The sequence below is a fragment of the Aricia agestis genome, chromosome 19, assembly GCF_905147365.1.
Source record: "Aricia agestis chromosome 19, ilAriAges1.1, whole genome shotgun sequence".
Classification (NCBI taxonomy): domain Eukaryota; kingdom Metazoa; phylum Arthropoda; class Insecta; order Lepidoptera; family Lycaenidae; genus Aricia; species Aricia agestis.
In genome coordinates, this window is record NC_056424.1 from 8,681,303 (window position 1) to 8,695,523 (window position 14,221).

Here is a 14,221-nt window from a genome sequence, read left to right on the forward strand (position 1 = left end):
CGAAAGCAACGCTGCTAAGCGATCTTTATAATAATTAAATCCCTATTAGGGCAGCTACCACAGATTACTCAATAGTAAATAATACTTTTATAATATTATAATGGAATTATTTATTACCTTGCGGTGCGCTAGGCTTGCTCAGCACGGTCAGTTCGACCGTCTCTTCATCAAAGCCATTGCAGTTCTCCGCGCGCAGCGTGTACTTGCCCGTGTCACGGCGTACCGCGTTTGTGATGGTAAAGTCGGTATGGTACGGCACATTCTCGATCTTAATCCGCTCCGTGTTCACCAGTTTGATGTTCTCACGCCACGACCTGGAGGAAAATGAAGAAGAGTTTTAAAAATAGTAAAGAAAAGTTTGTTAATTTAGAAGAATAAGGCAAGAAGAGTGAAGAGTTAAAACACTGAAATACAGTTAAAGAAAAATGTAAAATTTTAAAGATTGGTCCAATACGATTGCAAGTACACAAAGCTAAGGCACTATAGTAAGATAAAACTTATAAGTAAGTTATAAAGATAAAAATTATACATTTAAACCGAGTGCAATAAAAAATAATCTTATAAAACGCTCAATAAGTAGAACAACAATTTTCCGTACACAACACTGTAACTTACAATAGCAAGAACCTTAATTATTATTGGCCTGAAGATTTCAATTTTCAAGCGACAACCAAAATATAAGAGATCATGACAGATATAGAGTTTTTGAAGGGGACGGCGCGTACGCAGTCCCCACTACCAAAAATTACGCGTCCGAGTTATCCGCATTAGGGATAATCGCAGAGGTCAACCCGACCGCAGTGCAATGGATGGGCCTCGCTCTGGGGGAACCGCCTTCATGATCACGGTATCCCCTACGCCAGGTAAGTATGATTTCACAAACTCGACTCGGGGTAGTCATTATTCAATCTGCGTTTTCGATAGCGCGATGTAGAAATAGAGCTTTTGGTGAGAGCGACATCTGGCGGACATACTGCGCACTATTACGTGGGACCAAGCGCCCTAGTTTTATAGGTCACGACATAGATGGCGCTATTAATGCATAGCAATTAGTGTGGACTTGGTGTTATAATATTATGCTTTCATTTAATATAATATACTTATTTGTATACAATATGATGTGATACGATTTAAACCAACTAAAGATTATGTAAATATCAATAATGTTTATAATAATGAAATAATATATAATACAACATTAACGTAAGTTGGGTGTAGATGTCACTAGCACTGCAGCTGCAGGCTGCTTAGCTAAGAATTATTGGTCAAGAAAAAGAGAAAATGAATAGAACAATAATTTATGAAAATGACAGTAAAAATTAAATTACAAACAAAGAAGAATTAGTAGCAGTAAAACTAAATTAATTGTTAAGTATATTAAAGTAATAATATGTAAAGTAGCAGTTCTGTAGAAATAATAATATCGTCTTTATAATAATTCAATAATTAGATCTAAGTAAAAATGTTAAATGTTTAAAAAATCATCTCTACCAAATTAATGTGCAGTAATTGTTGCAATTTGCATATACTACACTTAGGTTACAAGTTTTTCAATTTGGTGGCATCAGGGACCATGTAAAGCGTTATACATATTTCGATCAAATTAAATCTTAATGGAAGCTGTTATTATTATAATCGTTAATAATCTATACTAATATTATAATTCTGCAGAGTTTGTTTGTTTAAACGCGCTAATCTCAGGAACTACTGGTCCGATTTGAAAAATTCTTTTACTGTTGGATAGCTCATTGATTGAGGAAGGCTATAGGCTACATTTTATCACGCTAAGACTAATAGGAGCGAAGAAATAGAGGAAAATGTGAAAAAAATGGGGGAAATTGTATGAAAGTACTTATTTGCACGCACTAATCTCAGGAACTACTGGTCCGATTTGAAAAATTCTTTCAGTGTTAGATAGCCCATTAATTGAGGAAGGCTATAGGCTATATTTTATAACGCTAAGACTAATAGTAGCGAATAAATAGAGGAAAATGTGGAAAAAACGTGGGAAATCATATGAAAGGGCTTATTTGAACGCGCTAATCTCAAGAACTATTGGTCCGATTTGAAAAAATCTTTCAGTGTTAGATAGCTCATTTATCGAGGAAGGTTATAGGCTATATTTTATCACGTTAAGACCAATAGGAGCAAAGAAATAGAGGAAAATATGAAAAAACGGAGAAAAATTATTTGAAGAACTACTGGAGCAATTTTTATGTTATTTGGCAAACATGAAGAATAGACCACGTGAAGGAACAAAGGCTATTTTTTGCGGAAAAATGTAAGGTTCCGTGAAATTCCTAAATTACGCAAGCAAAGCCGCGCGGAACATCTATATAATATAATAAAATCGTAGGAAAGTCAATTCTGTACATTGAATATTTTTGTGCAATAAATAATACTTGGGATGTGATCTACTATGCTAACGCGGACGAAGTCGCGGGCAACAGCTAGTTATTAATAATTATACATACCACGTGCACTCCGGTGTCGGCTCGCCGATCACATCGACCGACCACTTGTGAGTGCGGCCCGCCTTGATGATCACCGACTTCAGAGTTGATCTCTCGATACGTGGTTTCACTGCAAATAATATATTAATAATTAACATATTTTACGAACACAGTATCATCTACAATATACCAATGATATATAATATGAAAAACTCAAAGCAGATATGTTATTACCACGCGCGTTGTGAAGCTTCAAATACGACCCAATAGGGTCGTCTTTTATTTAGTCTGTCTCTTTTATGTAAATGGCATTTCGTATCTTTTGTTTCACTTATCTGTCAAATTTGTTAATGTTGTTCGGAAGAGATTTAAGCCGGAATATAGTATGAACTTATCAGATCTGTATAAGTAGAATATCATTGCAATATACTATAATATGATACAATCCTGAGAAAGGGTTAACTAGATAGCAAGTGCAAATGCTACTATATAATAATATAGTAACATTTGCACTTGCTATCTAGTTAACCCTTTCTCAGGATTGTATCATTTATTCAACAAAGTTCATAATAATAATAATAATTATGAACTTTGTTGAATAAATGTTTATTATTATTATTATTATTATCATTAATTCGTGTTTGTGTTGTAATAATATTTTGTAGGCTATCACAAATTGTAGCTACAAACAGCGCCTCTAGCGGCATAATTTTGGTACTAATTAATATGTTTATTGAATTAAAGCATACTAGCACTATTCACTATCGTTTTTACATAAAACTACTATCAAGTCTCATTGAACAAAGCATACTTTTACTATTGTAAATTTTACTATTTCACATGAACCTTCTATTTTCTATCTTTGTAAGTGAATATTCGATTATACCTTTTCGGCCCACGCAGTGCGCTTATGGAACTCTTTACCTAATCACGTAAGACAGTCAAAAAATCTAAATGCATTTAAAAGACAACCTAAAAATTATTATCAGACTAAATCATTGAACATTAATGACACGGATGGAACATTGTTTAGCCATGTTAATCATTAGACTTTTAACATTAGTAGTAGGTAATTAATAGTTTTTCTTCGTGTGCTTTCGATTTAATTGTTTTGTGTATGTGTTTATTAATTTTAGTTTGTTATGCACATTATGCATCCACTCGTTTTTAAGTTATCTTAATATCGATGTACTAGTCGTAAGATTAAGGTTGCCTTGAAGGTATCGCTATGTAGCGATAAGGCCGCCAGAATTGTGTTGTCTCTTTCAGATTTTAGTGTTTTCATGTATTATTTTGTGGAATGCAATAAAATATATTATTATTATAGCCATTACTTTCAAATTATCTCTAGAATTTTCTACACTTACGGTTCTTGTGTTTGCAGAGATGGTTGTCAGTGGGTTCGGAGGCGTCACCAACACCCGCCTTGTTATAAGCCTTCACACGGAACTGGTATGTCATCTTCTCTTTCAGACCCTCGACCTTTGCTTCCGTATCTGGTTTGTCGGTTTTGGTCACCTAAAATACAACGTTTTGTTAATTATCCAATAAGATCAAATAATCATTTAATCTTATTGGACTATAATAATTATTATTTGCAGAAAAAATTAATTATAGTTAGATCTTCATTTCAACAAACACATTTTACTTTTGGCTGTTTATGAAAATATCATGCATCCTCTATCGATAATAACATAATGTGAACAATAAACTTGAACAGCTAATGTTGGTGATACTAATTAATAGTCAAGTTTTAGAGTTCTTCATACCTAATCAAATCCAAGACAAAAATTCACTTCTGGTCCTTTATCCAAGACTTTTTCTTTATCGCTTCTTTATAGAATCGCTGATCTAAATGTATGGAATTGACATAAGCGTTTGTATGATTGATGTTAACGTTTGACTCATGTAATGTCCATTCCATACGTTTTAATCTGCGATTCTATAAAGAAGCAATAAAGAAAACGTCTCGGCTACAGGCTCTGCAGTACATACCTCAACCCAGTCAGCGGTGAACTTGTCCTTCATCTCGATGACGTAGCCCAGCACTGGTCTTCCACCGTTGTCCGTTGGTGGCTCCCACTTGAGCGTCACCGATTGGTTGTCGTAGTCGATGATGGTTGGCTTGCCTGGGGCCTTCGGAGGGTCTGAGAGAGAAGATGATGATCGTAAACTTCTGTTACACAGGACTCAGAAATTTTCATTTGGGATAAGTATTAGGTACTTAAGTATAAAAATCTCAAGAACAAAAAGAGTTCCTAGAGGTTAATAATTGTTTTTAACAAGAATAAAAAAAAAACAACAAACACAATAATAATAGGCAGATCAATGTTAAAAGAAGCTTATATTTATTGTTATTAAAAATCATTTGATATTATTCAATCCGAAAATATTGCATAAAGCTGATCGCTCATTTGTCAGCACCCCTAGTTTTCCAATCCCAATTAGAGAGCATAATGCGACTCAATGGCGCTTAATGTCGAATTATGCTGAAACTACTTTTCTGTCAGAGTTGGTATCCATTGCACGCATCAAGCGAAAGCACTACTTTTGATAGTGCTCGATTGTGCGAAGCGGTGTTGTTGTTGAAACATTCAACGTTAAGCATTATGCCGCATAATGCGCTATAATGCTCTTATTGGAAAACACCCACCGTGAGCGTCGAATGCACCGCATAGTACAGGAAATGCGGCGCGTACGATTCGGACGAATGTGTAAGGTTTTACATCATTTCATACAACGAATTCTAAAAAGCGGCGCATACGGCGCGTGCTTGCTGATAAAAGTGCAATAGCTATGTCCACACTACGCGCTTTCGCCTTCAATTTTCGTCATCTTCTTTCAATCAACTTTCATTTTGGCGCATCAAATAATTGAATGTGTCAATGAACGCAACGCCAGCATTGTCATTTTTGTTTTTTGCATCCGGTCAGAGGGCATGCGTCGCGGGCATGCCTCACGTTCGCTGTTGACTGCGCTATAACGCATGCCCTTGACGAAGAGAAAAAGGCACAGTGTGGACAAAGCTAATCACCTTTAGTCATTATCATTTAATCTAAATTTAATATACCAATGATAATTATATTTTTAAAATTTTCACTTACCATAAGGATTCTTAGCGACGATGAATCCATCCGTCTCCAGCGGTTCTGACTCTCCCTCCTTGTTGACAGCGCGGACTCTGAACTTGTACTTGTGGTTCGGTGTCAGACCCTTGACTGTGAACTCCGTGGGTTCCGGTCCCGTCTCACCGCATGGTATCCAGTTACCTGTGTCCTGTGTTACGTAAAATTTGGTAAAATTAGTAATAAAATTTTTGAAACCCGAATCAATGGATTGGAAAATGGTAGTTAACTTTGCTCTACCTCTTAGGCAGTATGAATAGTGTCACTAAAAAAAATTGTTTCGTAAGTATCTATCTCGAATTAAATCAGAGTCTTCAAATATCTTTAATCTAATTTTATTTAAGACTTTCGATCATATTTTCAAAATACTTTATGGCCTAGTCTTAGCCTCGTTTTAATTCTAGGTCTACAGAAGAATAGGCTCTTTAACTTACCATGTCCATCTTCTCGAGCGTGTACCCGGTGATGTCAGATCCCTGCCAATCATCAGGCTTCGACCATTTGACAGTGGCCTTCTCGGCGCGGATGTCAGTCACTTCCAATGGACCGTTGGGGCGGTTTGGTTTGTCTAAAGTGGTAAGATTTTCATAAAAAGTTGCATTAAGTGACTATGTCTGCAGAACTCATCGCATGCTTCTAATGTTTTTATTTCATTACAAACACCTATTTATTTTTCCTTGTATTTTTTGTTACAAGCAACTGAATCTTAATTTACCTTAACTACTATAGCAGTATCAACACGAAGGAAATTGTAAAAGTTTAAACTCAACATACTCGTAACGGTTATAAAAATTATAAAAACTTCGCCCTTCACTATAAAGCTTCTTCGAAACCGAAATAAATCAATTGATTGTTCTTACCCAGCACAACCACATCAGCAACACTCTCGCAAGTGCCAGATGAGTTGGTGAGGACCAGCTTGTATTTGCCTCCATCGAGTCTGGTGGTCCTTCTGACGGTAAGTACCGTGTTCCTTTCGTACTTGTCGATAGTGATACGGTCACCGTCATCCTTGATTTCCTACATACAGAATCACGTGAAAGGTAATGTAATAAATAATAATGCTGATGAATTATGATAGTCAAAATTTTGATGAAGCCTTCACCGTAAATTGAGTGTGTCTCTAGTGTATGTGTGAAGTTCAATTTGTACCGTCAGAGAAACTTTATCAAAGGCTATCTGCGTAATTTGGTCAGATTGTGTCAAGTCAATTCCAGCCGTCTGATCATAACTACCATGGACTTGACCAAAACCTTATAAAATTCGTGGGTCTATCATAGAAATCAATTTCGTAATCGATCGTACGACCACTTTTGGCTGTGCATACTACGTAACATAACATCAATCCTTGTTTTTCTGTCGGAGTTACAGATAATGTGTGAAAAATAATTAGTACCCGAAAACTTAAGAGTACAACACTCTACAATAGAGAATTTTCCAGCTGCGCAACCAAGTAAGATCCCTGCCAATCATCAATTTTAACGTTTTAAATGAATTGGCTTCATCAAAAGTTCGACTTGCTGATGCGTGTTAAGTAGAAGTGTTCACATAAATCAAAGTAGAGTCAGCACAGAAGTGAAATTTGAAGTGTTTTAATAATATTATGTTCAATCCTCATGGTAGTGATAAACAATAATAATCAGAAGATGCATTGAATAGTGATAATCGTATAAATAGTGAAATTTATGCAATTCTAATGTATAATGTAAACATAATTTTGAGAGTAGCATGAGTACAACTTAATTATAATAAGATTATGTATATTCAAATGGTTCATGTTGCTTGTGGATTGAATTTATGGATTCGCACAAAATTATGAAGTAAGTATAATAGTAATGTAGTTTTAAACCGAAACATCAATGCATCTTTAAAATTTGGACATCGAAAGCTTTCAATATTTTTATGCCAAAAATCGAGTTGCAATGTTATTTTTAGTTGTTGTTTTACTGAATATTATTCAAAATAGTATTTTTATAGAAAATTTAAATTTAACACTCAAAAGGAGACTAAATATTTAATTATTTTATTCAGTAAAACAATCTAATTTGTATAGTATGTTAGCACATAGTGTAGAAATTGTTTGTGTATGAGCGAAAATTAGAACATTATGACAACATTTATTGCACCCATCTAACCTTCTCCTTGTTCGCCTTGCCACGTTTCTTTTTTGGGAAAAAAATAAATTTTAAAAATTTTATACACAAATACGCCAATGTATTTTTATTTATGGTTTTTGCTTTATTTAAAACTCAACTAAATTCTATTTACAATCACCAAAGTATAGTTGGGATTATTTTTAAAACCTTCTTAAGGCTGTTTTTAAACCAAAACTATTTCTAATTATACTTTTTACACTAACTACTGCAAATAGTACTACTTAAGCAAAAAACAAAACAAAGAAAGGAATGTAACATACCTCTTCGACCAAGATCCATTTAACCTCAGGTTCGGGTTCACCACCATACTTTATGTCGTATGTGATAACCTGTCCCTTCTTAATAATCATTCCTTGGAGACCTTCACCCTTGATGAATGGTTTTACTAAGAAAGAAAAGTTACGTGAGAAAATTCTCATAATGTAGAAGTATCACAGGCATAAAATATTTATGAACAAATAAATAATACACTTTAAATGTATAATCTTATGAGTCTAAACATTTCTCAGATAAAATCCTTAGACCCTTACATTAGACCTTATGTCAATAATCGAATTTACAAATTACATACTCGTATTAAATTAAAACCATATTTTCGTGAAATACTCTTACCGAATCTGCACTTAGCAACGATAGGCTTAGTGCTGTCACTGGGTTCACCAGGACCAGCCTTGTTGATGGCTCGCACTCTGAACTCGTAAGTGCCTCCTTCCTTGAGTCCATCTTGAGTTGCAGTCAACGCGTCCCCAGGAACCTCCACACCTTGGACCCAGTCCTTGCCGAATTTCTCCTGTAATTGAGAAACAATTGAATATTGGCTCAACATAGAAATATGTAAATACTATGGCTGGTTTCGGGTGTATTTTGATTTTATTGTCAGCGTCAGTACTTTATGCAGCAAGACTTTACTTTATGTGAAATATAAATAACAGAGTTATAATATTGTATACCTTATATTCCACAACGTATCCTGTGATTGGAGCACCACCATCATTGTCAGGCTTCTGCCATTTAAGATCTGCGTGGTCCTTGTCCCAATCAGTAACTTCCACGCTCTTGGGTTTCGATGGTTCGTCTAGAAATCAATTCAATAAAATTGTGAAATTAATGAATTTAATGACTGGCTGTTATACAATATAGAATAACTTAATGAAGTTATTCTATATTGTATAACAGCCGTAAGTATCCGTTGATAAAAATAATACTTTTTCTTTTTACTTACCCCATGGATCCTTGGCCAGTACTGGCTTAGAGAATATTCCAGGTTCACTGGAACCAATCTTGTTAACGGCCCTGATCCTGAACTTGTAAGTCTTTTTCGGAATGAGATCTTCCACTTTGTATTTGCATGGTTCACCATGGTTGATTTCGGCAACGCCATCCCAAGCGGCTTTGAGGGACAGGTCCTGAATTAAAACAATAAAAATAATTAAAATATATTCGAGAACAATACTCTAACAAATTGGCGTGAAACAAACAAAATCATATAAAAATGTCACCTGTCTTTCAATTATGTATTTAATGATTGGCGATCCTCCGTCGTCTTGCGGTGCCTTCCATGTGACAACACAAGATGTCTGGAAGACCTCTGCGACTTCGACATCCTGAGGTGGTGTTGGTGGACTCTGCATGTTAATAGTAACATCCTTGGAGTCTTCGCCTTGGGCGTTGGTGAGTTTGATCTGGTATTTTCCAGAACCTTCGCGAACTGGCTTCTTGATTTTGAACAATATCTTTTCTTGCTCAACGACTGCTTCAACTTCTTTCGCGGGTAATGCTTTGCCGTCCTTGAAAAGTTTGGCTTCGATTGGTGATACCCGTGTGCCAGAAACTGAAAGTTTTTGTAAATAATAAGGTGAATAATACAGATCTGTTTTAAAATGGTTATATTTTAAATGAACGCCTCCGTGGTCTAGTGGTACAGAGCGCGGCTCTTGACTCGGAGGTCGTGGGTTCGATTCCCGCGTTGGAAGCATGTTATTTCCAAGTTTGGTTAGGACAATGCAGGTTAATCACCTGATTGTCTGACAAGTAAGATGATCCATGCGTCGGATGGGCATGTAAAAAGTCGGTCCTGCGCCTGATCTCTCGCCGGTCGTGTCGGTCTGCCGTCCCACTGGGTTATGAGAATAAAGGAATAGAGAGTGCTCTTGTGTACTGCGCACACACTTGGGCACTATAAAATTACTCCTGCGTAGCTGGCCTGGTTGCAATGAAACCGGCCACCGTCACCGAAACCGGTGTGGGAGCTATTTTATTTATATTTTAAATATTTTTATTGGACTTCTAAGTTACCCGAAACTTACTTTTGTAAGGCACTTCAATTACAAACGGTTGTCCAGCAGTACCATTGAACTCATCAGGGCAATCAATTTGTGGTTTCGATTCACCCTTCTTGACAGTCAGCTTGCAAGATGAGCTAAGCTTGCCAGATTCACAGAGAATTTCACCATCATCTTCCATCTCCAACTTGTTGAAAATGAGTTGATGTTTACCACCACCCAAGTTCTTGATTTCAATCCTGTTTCCAAAATTATTAATTAAAATTAATTGATAAAATTTTGTGTTATTAGTTAATACTTCTTGCAGTTTAGATACAACTTACCTGTCATTAGGTACAATCGGTTGGCCATTGAAAGACCATACTGCCTCAGCAGTTTGATCCTGCAACTCGACTTCGAGAACAACTTTATCCCTCTCAATTGCTTCTGTATCCTTCAACTTCTTATTGAAGCGATTCGAGTCTGATAAAGATAATAATTACATGTCAATTAGAATATATTTTATTACCACAAAGACCGAAAATCAATTTTTATTTCGAAACTTACAATTGACGATCAATTCGCAAGCGGTCTCATCGGCGTTGCTGACACACTTGAAGTTGCCAGCATCAGTGACCTTTGCATCTTTAATGACGACTTTTCGTTTACGTCCTTCCTTCACAATCGTAATGCGTTTATCTGCTTTGAGTGGTTCGTTGTTCTTAAACCTATAATAAAAGTAAAGAATGTATGACATTATAAGGTTGAAACACTTACAGATTTTTGTCGCGGAGCACTTTTATTAATCCCGACGTTTCGGCTGCTTTACAGCAGCCGTAGCCACGGGTGGACTGTGAAGACCCACAATCCACCCATGACCACCTGGGCCGCTGACCCGTTTCAACCTTATAATAATATAATGAGTGATACTCGCGTAAACTTAAGAAATCATTAAGTAAAAAATGTAGTTAATGTCATATTATTCTACAATACAAGTATTGATCTATAAAAGTAATTACTTACCATTTGACATCTCCCGCTGCGTCATCTAACTCACAGAGGAGAGTTATTGTGTCTTTCTCTATCGCTTGCTGCGATTTAAGTACCTTGGTGAATTTGTACGGGTATTCTGAAATATTTAGAATGATTTTAATATTATGGTTTATATACCCTATACAGTCAGAGCTATTAGAAAATTATTATTCTAAATGTTTAAAAAATGATCTATAAATATAATGTATGAAAAAAAAATGTAAATTACTTACCTATAATCTTTACATCACACTCTGACTTATCTGGTTGCTTTTCTATTCTACACGTGTATTTTCCGGCGTCTTCCATTTTGGCTTTCCTAATAACTAGCTTGCAAACGCCAGACAAGTCTTTAGAAATTTGGAATTCTTCACCGTCTTCAAGTTTTTGATCACCCTTCCACCAAGATACAATAGCAAGGCTGTTAGAAATTGCACATTCTAGAACCACTTCATGCTTAGTGTAACCCGTTAGGCTTTTCTTCAGATGCTTTGTGAAGGTGTACGTAGGATCAGGTTCTTCTACTTGAAGGAAAGCTGTACTGCTAATTCCACCAATTTCAATGGTTATCTTACCAGTATCTTCTACTTTGGGATTCATAATTATCAGTTTATATGAATCTTTTTCGTTAGTCATCTTATATTTGGAGCCAGGGAATAGTTCCTAAAAAAATATTATTATTAATGTTTGTTATGGTAAATGAAAAGCTAGTCAAAATGAACACTAACATGGGCTATCAAAATAACTTACATCCTTGCGGAAAAACCACTTCGGTTTCGCATTTGGCTTTGTGAAGATGGCTTCGAATGTAACCTTTTTATCTTTGCCTTCCTTCGCGTTTTGATCTACGAGGGGTTTCAAGAATGAATCTTGTTTCTGAAAAATACAAAATATTTTAGTAAATATGAAAATACGATTACCTTCAAGTGCGAAGATCAACAAAAGTGCTTATAGAAAGCTTTGTGCTGTTGTCCATTAATTCCAAAGACGTGATATTTTTGAACAAACACCAAAAGAATTAGAACTCTCTGTGAAGAAAAACGTCCTTACGTAAATCGTGTATTTAAGCATGATTATATACAGAAACTGATATTTTCTAGAGATCGCAATGATGAATATGAAAATTTTGAAACAGTGATGTACTTTAAAGAATGCTCGTGCACGGAAGTAAAAAAATGCTCTTCCGTCCATAAGAGAGTTGTCTTTGCATATTTTGATGTAATTTTTTCATATTTTGTTGATTTATACATCAGTAACATTGTGCGTCTGGTGCTTGGTGCTCCTAATGAAATTATTTGTGCTTTAGCGACTTAGAAAAGAAGAAATAAGAACCCGAAGATATGTGCTACACAACGTAAAAGTGACGACAGGACGTGATGCGCTGAAAACTAACAAGGTAACGAACATTGTACTTCAAATGTTAGAGATCAGCGCGATAGAAGAAAAAAGAAAATGTGTAGGTGTAAACGTGTGTCATTGGTGCATTTCAAATTTTCGGTGTAACCATTCACAATGCATTGTGTCATCTAACGGTTCACGATGGCCATGCCAAACCTCAGATCGTCTTTTATGCGATTGCAGCACCGGCCAATCCGGGATCAATTCTGCTAGTGAGATTCTTCTACTGTCAGATTTCTATAAAATATCCACAAATCTATTGAAGTAATATAGACTGTTAGTCGAAAGTACCAAATGTGTCTTACGAGACTGTTTTGTACGTACTAATAACAGGGAACATAATGTAGTTCCTTTGATAATTTTTTGTATCGATTTTATATATAACATTTTGACAAAATGAAATAAGATATCAAATGAAATCACACAATATGACAGAGTATTCGTATACGATGTCATAAACACAGAAATGATTCCTGTAAAATAATATACAAATAAAAAGGGAACCAGTAGTAAAGCATGTGCACATTTTTGAACGAAGAATTCAAAAGTTTACAAACAATGCTAAATAACCTCAGCTATAAAAAATTGTAGAATAAGAAATTTTCATTGTGCAAAATATAACTCAAACAATCAAATATGAATAAGAAAAATATTTTCAACGAAATAGAGGTTCTTCATTATTCTTTTTTACAACATTGTAAAATATTATAAATATAATTAATGACATAGATTTTATAATACACACTTTGAATTATGAAGAACTTCTATCGATATTTTTATTGATAACCGAACCTCAAAATAACCATCTGTTTTTGGACGATCAAATATAGCTGGAAGAGACCAAGCTCTTTTTATTTCTCTGACATCCTAAAATTTACAACAATATTTACATTTTTATATACATAATATTCACTATATAAAAATAATCATCAGCTCAGCAAGTTAAGCAGTTGTGCTTCGAGAAAAGCAACACAACATCACCATTTTTATGTGAAATATGTTGTAAATACTAACGTTGTAGAAAAATTTATTCCAGATCCAACTAGCCATTACAGGAAATCTAATGAAGATTTATAGAATATTCAGAAAAATAAAACACACAACACGAAAGATTATAATTATAAATTCACTGCAACCATGAACTCATTGACAGGTAAATATTGAATTGACAGTAAAAACGCCAAAAACATAGAAAAGTCTAAATTTCAATCGTCAGATAATAGCTGCCATACATGGTGATTGCTACGGTCTATCGGAGAGGTCCACCTGTGGTATGCCTGCGCAGGTAGACCGGAATGTGTGTGCGAATAGACCTGTGCAGTTTTAAGTTTTTTGAACCTGCGCAAGCGACCGGCGCAAAATTGAAAATCAATTCTTTCGAGCTGAGCTCGAGAGAGCTGTAACTGCACAGGTGACTTCTCCGGTAGACCGTAACGTCAAACATGATATGTATGGCCACGTTGTCTCGATTCGCACTTTAACATTTTTTGTACAAATTATGTCAAAGTTATATACTTAAATCTGACAATTGAAAAACAGCCTCGAATCCAAAACTCCCAAAACTTCTTGAATCACTCAATCTGAATTTGATATGGTGCGTTCTTTGACCATTTACGTGTAATGTGAAATTATCCAGTATCTCAAAATTTTACAAAAGTCAACAAAAACCTATAAATAATAATTTCTGAAAAACCTTGACCCAATTCCAACTAGGCAAATCATTTTTATCAGCCGGAAACCTACAGATTTCTTCACCATCTAAAATTGCCTTCACAAATTCATCTTCTTCGTGAAAC

General features: G+C 35.3%; 1 protein-coding gene and 1 non-coding gene across 2 annotated transcripts in view; both read right to left on the reverse strand.

The window, feature by feature from the left end:
• LOC121736755 (twitchin) overlaps nucleotides 1–14,221 on the reverse strand; it is a 119,950-nt gene that overhangs the window by 54,170 nt on the left and 51,559 nt on the right. The window contains exons 48-65 of the mRNA XM_042128140.1: nucleotides 11,778–11,903; nucleotides 11,261–11,690; nucleotides 11,019–11,124; nucleotides 10,563–10,723; nucleotides 10,340–10,478; nucleotides 10,041–10,255; nucleotides 9,234–9,565; nucleotides 8,957–9,140; nucleotides 8,685–8,809; nucleotides 8,347–8,524; nucleotides 7,995–8,119; nucleotides 6,439–6,598; nucleotides 6,013–6,146; nucleotides 5,558–5,729; nucleotides 4,449–4,600; nucleotides 3,821–3,971; nucleotides 2,475–2,583; nucleotides 118–314 (exon numbers count right to left, since the gene is read on the reverse strand). Coding sequence (XP_041984074.1) covers nucleotides 118–314; nucleotides 2,475–2,583; nucleotides 3,821–3,971; nucleotides 4,449–4,600; nucleotides 5,558–5,729; nucleotides 6,013–6,146; nucleotides 6,439–6,598; nucleotides 7,995–8,119; nucleotides 8,347–8,524; nucleotides 8,685–8,809; nucleotides 8,957–9,140; nucleotides 9,234–9,565; nucleotides 10,041–10,255; nucleotides 10,340–10,478; nucleotides 10,563–10,723; nucleotides 11,019–11,124; nucleotides 11,261–11,690; nucleotides 11,778–11,903 — 3,196 coding nt within the window. The remainder of the gene's footprint in view (nucleotides 1–117; nucleotides 315–2,474; nucleotides 2,584–3,820; nucleotides 3,972–4,448; nucleotides 4,601–5,557; nucleotides 5,730–6,012; nucleotides 6,147–6,438; nucleotides 6,599–7,994; nucleotides 8,120–8,346; nucleotides 8,525–8,684; nucleotides 8,810–8,956; nucleotides 9,141–9,233; nucleotides 9,566–10,040; nucleotides 10,256–10,339; nucleotides 10,479–10,562; nucleotides 10,724–11,018; nucleotides 11,125–11,260; nucleotides 11,691–11,777; nucleotides 11,904–14,221) is intronic.
• LOC121736888 lies at nucleotides 710–871 on the reverse strand. The gene has a single exon (XR_006037076.1). It is a non-coding gene; the product is annotated as a U1 spliceosomal RNA (small nuclear RNA).